At 41.5% G+C, this 8,386-nt stretch overlaps 1 protein-coding gene across 1 annotated transcript; it reads left to right on the top strand.

The window, feature by feature from the left end:
• Positions 1-1,493: 1,493 nt before the first annotated feature.
• On the top strand, positions 1,494-2,831 carry LOC125195143 (zinc finger BED domain-containing protein RICESLEEPER 2-like). Its single transcript, XM_048093335.1, has 2 exons — positions 1,494-1,814; positions 1,932-2,831. Exons 1-2 carry the CDS (start codon positions 1,494-1,496, stop codon positions 2,829-2,831), a joined length of 1,221 nt encoding a protein of 406 aa, XP_047949292.1.
• Positions 2,832-8,386: the final 5,555 nt, after the last annotated feature.

Here is an 8,386-nt window from a genome sequence, read left to right on the forward strand (position 1 = left end):
ATCATTTATGGACAGCCGCAATGGAGCTCCATAGATTTAGGGGTGCTTAATCGGTTCTCCGGTTCTCGGTTAACCGGAACCGAAACCGAAACCGGCCGGTTAATTGAGGAACCGGAAACCGGTTCCGGTTCCGGTACCGGTTCCGGTTCCGGTACCGGTTCCTATTTTTTGAAAAATATCGGTTCCGGTTCTAACCGGAACCGACCGGTTCTTAACCAGGAACCGGATTGCATTTTAATTTCAATTTTATTTTATATTTTATTATATTAATAATCTTAATAAAATACTATTATTATTTAAATTGCAGATACAAATTTAATACCTAAATTAAAATTTAACTTTAATAAGAAGTAATTACCTAAGTTAAAATTCAACTTTAATATAATAAAAAGTAATTACCTAAATTAAAATTTAAACCTAATTCTAATCCTCCTATAAAGTTTCATTCTTTCACCCCACGTCTTCTATACACGCCGCGTCTCCAACTCCTACTCCCATATCTTCACGGTTGCCGACTTGACGCTGCCGACCTTCCTCACCATTGACGCCGCCCCGACCTTCTACCTCGCCGTGACGCCATCTTTCTTGATAATTGAAGGTTCTTTTCTTAGATATTTGCGTGTGTATATGGATTTGTGTGTGCGTGTATGTGCTGTGTGTGTATATGCGTCGTGTGTGTGTATGCTGTGCGTGTGTGTATGTGTTCTGTGTGTGTATTTATGTTTTCTGTGTGTGTGCGTATATGTGTTGTGTGCGTGTGTAAGTTGATGTGTGTGTGTTTATACCTGGTTGTGTGTGTGTGTATGTTGCATTTTATTTTTTCGTTAAATGTTGTTGTGTGTGTGTTGATATGTTGTTAAATAATGTTGTGTGTGTGCATGTGTTACTTTTACATTTTGCATATTTAGCTTGTTTCTTTTATATTCTTTCTGTTTTATAATATTTTAGTATATTTTATCTTATCCATATTTTTTTAGAAAAATGTATGAATCAATTTTTCTCTTATTTTAGTTTTCAGAAGTTTGCATTTAATTTTCATTTAAATTATCGCTTTAATAAGTTGGTATGAATATAAAATTTAAATTTGCCGTCATTTTTTAAAATTTGTGTCCCTAATTTTATAATCTTGAATCTGGCAGTTGTGTGTGTACAATATGTTTTATGTGTAACTTAGTAACTTATAATTATTCTTTGTAAATTATTGCAGATGTCTGAAACTCTTAATCAAACACAAGCTACCAATGTTCCAGATTTTGATCAAGATGAGGACATGTTAGAGGACATTAAAGTTGAAGAACTACAACCTACATCAGTGGCAGCAGAAAAAAATGTACTAAAGAAACGGAAGGCCAGAGTGAGATCTGACATATTGGCTAGAATTTACAAAAGTCATTATTAAAGAGGGAGACCCTCCAGAAGAACGACAAAAAGCTAAATGTAACCGATGTTCGAGATTAATTGCTGCTGATCCAAACAAGAATGGCACGTCACCAATGTGGAAACACTATACATCATGCGTGAAGAGGTTTGAAGCAAACAAGTCTCAGACTGTGATTAACCCGGATGAGTCGGGATCCTTGGTAAGCTGGAAATTCAACCAAGACCGTGTAAGGGAAGCATTGGTTAAGATGCTTATACTTGATGAGCTGCCTTTAAGATGTGTTGAGCGAGAAGGGTTTATTCTATTTATGAAAGAAGCTCAACCATTGTTCAAGATCCCGAGCAGACATGCAATTAGGGAGGATATTGTGAAGATGTACTTGACACAAAAGACATATTTGAGGAATTTCTTTGGGTTGAAAGGCTTGGGAAGGGTTTCACTTACAACTGATTGTTGGACCGCCTCCAATAACACAAACTTTATTTGTGTCACAGCGCATTGCATCGATAGCTGATGGAATCTGCACAAAAAAATCATTGGCTTCTCAAAGATCTATAGTCATAAGGGTGACGATCTTGCCTCTGCAATCACCACTATTGTTGACGATTGGGGGTTGAATAGACTATTTCGTTGCACCTTAGACAATGCTGTCACCAATGATCATGCAATTAAAGGGATAATGACAAGGTTTGTAGAGAGGAACATGCTTCTTGCCGGTGGCCAGTATTTCCACCTCCGATGTGTAGGACACATACTCAATCTTGTTGTTGACGAGGGATTAGCGGAGATAGGTGTGTCGGTTAGACGAGTTAGGGAAGTCGTCAAGTGGATAAAGGCTTCGCCAGCTAGATCAGATAAATTCAAGGAAACTGCAAAGTTATATAAGGTTGAAACTTCAAAGTTTTTGTGTTTGGATGTGCCCACTAGGTGGAACTCGACATACCTTATGCTAGAGTCAGCATTGTCGTATGCGCCGGTTATGGCTATCTTTGAGAGAGTGAACCCAGCCTTTGTACGAGATTTGAAGCAGAAGACATACAATAAGATACCCATTGGTGTGCCGGAGGAGCTCGATTGGCATGAAGTAAGGAGGATGTGTGGTTATCTAAAAAAGTTCCACAAGTTGACAGAAGAGGTCTCTGCCACCACATATCCTACATCTCATACATTTTTCAAGGAAATGTGTGGTATCTTCACTGTTATCAGGCGCTTAGAGGGACATGAGAATGAAGATATAAAGAGAATGGCCATAAGCATGAAGTCGAAGTTGGGAAAGTACTGGTTAGAGGACAAAGAGCTAAACCCGAGAATGAACAAGATAATGTATATTGCAGCGATGTTAGATCCACGACAGAAGATGAAACATGTGCAGTTATGTTTGAAAACAGTGTATGGGGATCGTCGGGCAGCGGAGTTGGTGGAAATGTTAAAAAAGTCAATGTATGACTAGTTTGAGTTGTACCAAAGTGAGATGAATGCCAATTCAAATCAACCACCAACACCGGGATGTACAACTCAAACTAATGCACCGGTTGATGAAGATGAAGGTGCTGGCAGCGGAAGCGTGCGAGAATAAATCAACCACATAATAATCAGATCTATTTAGCAGATTATTTAGACAAAAGCTATTCGCGTAATTATCACATGTATCATGCTCATAACTTGAATCAATCATGCTTTAAGAATATTGAAACCTAAAACATGCTTTTCTACGGAGCAGAAAAATACCTAATTAATTCTCCAAAGAATTGAAGATGGCTAGCTTCTTCTCCACGTGATGCTTTGAGTACTAAACCACAAATCTTCTCTCTGGTTCCCGAACTGTATCCCAATATCAGTGTGGGCTGATCTTACTAGAATACTAGGACTTAAATAAAGAAGACAGAAGAAATCCTTTTCGGAATAGGAGAGGAATTCGAAAATCTCCTCAGCTGGAGAAGGGATTTTCGAAAATTACAATGATGAGAAATTGTTGTTTTCTGTCTCCTTTATTCTCCTATTTATATTAAGTTCCTTTTGGGCCCAGACAGGGATCTATGGAAGGTTTTGGATATGGGCTCATCCAATTTACTTTTTACTAATTAAATTGAACCCACAATTTAATATAAGTTATAATTGGAATATTACGAGCAGCCACTACAGAAGTAATATTGAACTCTCCCCATCCAAATCCGAAATTACAAGTAATCCGGGTTTCCGTTTAGCTTTCATTTCCCGTGCTTAAGATTAAAATATCCATTAATTAATAAATGTCTGCTATTGACTTAATTAATTAACTTATTATTAATTCCAAGAGTGGACTTAGCATGAAACGCTTATTTATTATTCATAGAGTAATCACACTCCAACTAGCTAGGTTCCGAATAATAAAACCTCGTTTCGCGCTCCTCTTGAGGACATTATCAAGCGAGACTCAGCTCGCGCACGATTCAATATAATAGCAATCCTAGCACCGCTAGATATCGATCACCACTGCCCAATATATCAGGATAATTGGGTTACGAAAAATCCGCACCATTTGATAAGTCAAAGCAAGTGCATAATCAATACCGTATGCTCAATGCTAACCTACATTGATTAAGAAATAAATATTTATCAAGACCTCGCCTTTCAGTAGATAGCCTAAGGCAAGTCTTGCTGTTAGATCCGTTCAGTGCTATACCACACCAATGTCATCTTATTTCAGTAAGGCTTAGAAATATGCGGACTGACATTGCAACCTTTCTCGATGGGTAGTCAAATTCCATCTAGGTTGTGAAATTCATCTTTTTCTTTGTTTAGAACTGACCGTGTTACCTTAAAGTGGACGACGCCCACAACCGGTCTACTAAAACAAAGACTTAGACTTTGTTAAGTTAACTTATACATTTAAACATGCATTAACATCCATTAAATGTAAAACATAACAACATTATGACAAAAATAATCTGTTTTATTTATTGGAAAATAAAATAAGAGTTTTACAGTATTCAATCACTCGAAACGTGATTTCTAGTATACAAACTCTAACAAACTGCAACTCACAAATTATGCACACCCTCCAGAGAGGCAGTCCAACTGGTCAGGGAGAAATCAAGAGGGGCAACTGCAACTGGGGTACAGGAATCAGGACCATACTAATTGGGGAAACAGGAATCAGAACAATCCAGGGAGCTCCTATGTGCCACCTCACCAGAGGAATAACCAAGGGAACTATCAGAATTCCCAACCAAATCACCAAGGGAATCAAGGGTCTAGCAACCAGTACAATAACCACCAAGGAAATCAGGGGAACTATCGACAAACCCAAGGACAGAACCAAGGTCAAGGATCAAATTCTAATCAATTCAACTCCAGGCCACAAAGGAGTTTGGATGACATGGTCCACGACCTAGTGAATTCACAACAGTTCATGCAGAATAACTTGCATTCCAACAACGACGTGGTGCACAAATTGCAAGACGCTCAGTCGGAACACAAAGCCGCCATGGACATGATGGCAAAACAGCTGTCCCAGATCGCGGTTTCCTTGAATGAGATGCGGGGAAATGAAGGAAAACTTCCTGCCACGGTCAAGCCACCCGACCGAGCAAACATTAGTCATATTACCTTGAGATCCGGGAGGGGCTATGAAGGACCGACACTGGAGATCGACGAAGAAGTACCCACACAGGCAAGTAAAGGGAAGGAGAGTCAGGTGTTTCAAGGAGATAGCCCTAGACCCAGAGAAGTTCCTGTTCAGGATGACCTCCAGAAAGGAGATTTAGGGGGATCTTTACCTCGAGCAGCTGATCCATTTTTCCTAGATCCAGAGCCTGAGTTAGTAAGTAAGGAAGGAAGCAGGGAAGCTGGCGAAACCCCAGCTGGGAGTTCCACAAATGCGGTGAAGCGAGCAAAGCCGTTTCCATACCGAGGGGAAGCAAAGAAAAAGAAGGATGATACAGAGGACCTCATGGAGATTTTTAGCAAGCTGGAAATCAACCTGCCCTTCTTGCAAGCCCTGAAGATGCCTGCCTTTAGCAAGTTCATCAAGGAATTCATAGCTGGGAAGACCAAGCCAGACGGGAAGATTGTGATCGGGGAGAACGTGTCTGCTGTGATACAAAAGAGAAGGATGCCTTCGAAATGCACAGACCCAGGTATGTTCACATTACCCATTTCTCTAGGGGATATCAAAGTCGAGCATGCTATGTGTGATCTAGGGGCGTCTATAAATGTTTTACCGCTTTCAATCTACAAGAAACTGACAGGGGTTAGGATGGTCGCCACCAAGGTGGTAATCCAGTTAGCAGATAGAACTTGCATCTGTCCTGAAGGTGTGTTAGAAAATGTCATAGTCAAGGTGCATGATTTTCTATACCCTGCTGATTTCTATGTTATCAAAATGAATGATAATGAGTCTGCTGAGTCTAGTGGCGTGCTTTTAGGGAGACCATTCTTGCGCACTGCTAAGACCATTATCGATGTCTTCGATGGAACAATTTGCTTGGATTATAATGGGGAAAAATATACATTTAGCATAGATGAGGGAATGAAAAGGCCATTGGATGTTGAGAATTTGTATGCTATAGATGTTATTAACCCCTTGGTCCAAGAATATCTTGAGACAGAATTGATACAGGAACAAATTGACAACTCGGAGTTGAGCCATTTAATCGACCGAGAAGTTGTAGGGTGGTGTGCAGCAATGAACACAATGGAATTGACAGATGAGGAACTAACAGAGGCCATCATGGAGTTTTGCAGAAATCCCGAGTCAGCTAGATCAAGGGGATCAGCCCATGTGGCTAGTCTGGAGAATTCTCCTGAGTCTGGGAAGGAAACATTACCTGATATTGCAGAAAAAAATCCCTTGCCCCAGGAAACGAATAACACAAGGAAGGAACTGAAGACACTCCCACCAGGCCTCAAGTATGCTTACTTGGAGGAGGATGAGGCATTCCCAGTGATAGTCAACAGTAACTTGACTGAGGAGCAGGAGAAGGAATTGTTGGAAGTGATCAGGCGGAACAAGAAAGCAATAGGGTGGACCCTCTCTGATTTAGTAGGAATCAGTCCTGATCTCTGCATGCACCACATCCGTTTAGAAGAAGGTGTGAAGGCTCACCGAGACGCACAACGGAAACTGAATCCGAACATGCGAGAGGAAGTTCTGAAGGAGGTGTTGAAATTGCTCTCTCTAGGGATCATCTACTCCATTCCGGACAGTGAGTGGGTCAGTCCTGTCCATATGGTGCCCAAAAAGTCTGGAATACAGGTTGTCAAGAATGACAAGAACGAGTTGGTGCCCACTAGGCTGGTGACGGGGTGGAGGATGTGCATCGATTACAGGAAGCTGAATGAGGCCACGAAGAAGGATCACTTCCCCCTACCTTTCATTGATCAGATGTTAGAAAGATTGGCTGGCAAACAGTATTTTTGCTTCCTTGATGGATACAGTGGCTATTTCCAGATCTACGTTAACCCAGAGGACCAAGGGAAAACCACGTTCACGTGCCCTTTTGGTACGTATGCATACCGAAGAATGCCGTTTGGATTGTGTAACGCACCAGGAACGTTCCAGCGGTGTATGATGAGTATTTTTTCGGATTTGCTGGAAGTATGCATTGAGATATTCATGGATGATTTTACCGTATACGGGAATTCGTTCGACACTTGTTTGGCCAGCCTTGACCTAGTGTTAAAAAGATGCCAGGAGAAGCACCTAGTTTTGAACTTCGAAAAATGCCACTTCATGGTGACTGAAGGTATTGTCCTGGGTCACGTGGTTTCTGAAAGAGGAATACAGGTGGACAAGGCAAAGGTCGATGTGATATCAAAGTTACCTTACCCCACGAACCAAAAAGAAGTTAGAGGCTTCCTGGGTCACGCGGGATTTTATAGGAGGTTTATCAAGGATTTCGCGAAAATCGCGCAACCGCTCACTCATTTGTTGCACAACGATGTGGAATTCGTCTTTGACGAAGGATGCAAGAAGGCATTTCAGTTGCTCAAGGACAGACTCGTGTCAGCACCAATAATCAGGGCGCCAGACTGGAATCACCCCTTTGAGATAATGTGCGACGCAAGTGATTTCGCTGTGGGAGCTATCCTAGGGCAGAAGATAGATGGAAAAAGTTATGTGATCTTCTATGCATCCAAGACTCTAAATCAAGCTCAGAAGAACTATGATACCACGGAAAAGGAAATGTTGGTTGTCGTTTACTCATTCGAAAAATTTTGACCTTATCTTCTTGGGTCGAGGGTTATAGTCTTCACAGATCATGCAGCAATAAAGTACTTACTGGCTAAGAAAGAGTCTAAGCCGAGGTTAATCCGTTGGGTGTTGCTTTTGCAGGAGTTTGATTGGGAAGTGAGAGATAAAAGAGGAACGGAGAATAGAGTAGCCGATCACTTGAGCAGAATTCATCAAGGGGAAACGGAAGAGGCCATACCCGATGCTTTTCCTAAAGAGCATTTGTATTATCTAGGGGATTTTCCTAGACAGATCAGTTGGGAGGCAGTTTTGGCATTAACCGGTCTAGGAGAATCCGACAAGGGGAAGCGAACACTTAACGCAGAACCATGGTTTGCTGACTTAGCAAACTACTTGGTCACGGGAGAGGTGCCAAGTTCAGACGAAGTTTCCCGGGCCCAGAAGATGAAAATTAAAAGCGAAGCCAAATATTACTTTTGGGACGATCCTTACTTATGGAAGATGTGTTCGGATCAAGTGATTAGACGCTGCATTCCCGAATGGGAACAAAGAGATGTGCTAATTCATTGCCACACCTTGGCATGTGGAGGTCACTTTGGACCAAGGAAGACAGCAAGGAAAGTATTGGACAGCGGTTTCTACTGGCCAACGCTTAACAAATATGCCTTCGAGTTTTGTCAGTGTTGCGAGAGGTGCCAACAGACAGGAGGAATTTCAAGGAGGGACGAGATGCCCCAGGTCCCGGTGATTGTCTGCGAAATCTTCGACGTGTGGGGAATGGACTTCATGGGACCGTTTCCATCATCCTGTGGGAACACATATATATTGGT

Source organism: Salvia hispanica, chromosome 6 (assembly GCF_023119035.1).
Source record: "Salvia hispanica cultivar TCC Black 2014 chromosome 6, UniMelb_Shisp_WGS_1.0, whole genome shotgun sequence".
Lineage (NCBI taxonomy): Eukaryota > Viridiplantae > Streptophyta > Magnoliopsida > Lamiales > Lamiaceae > Salvia > Salvia hispanica.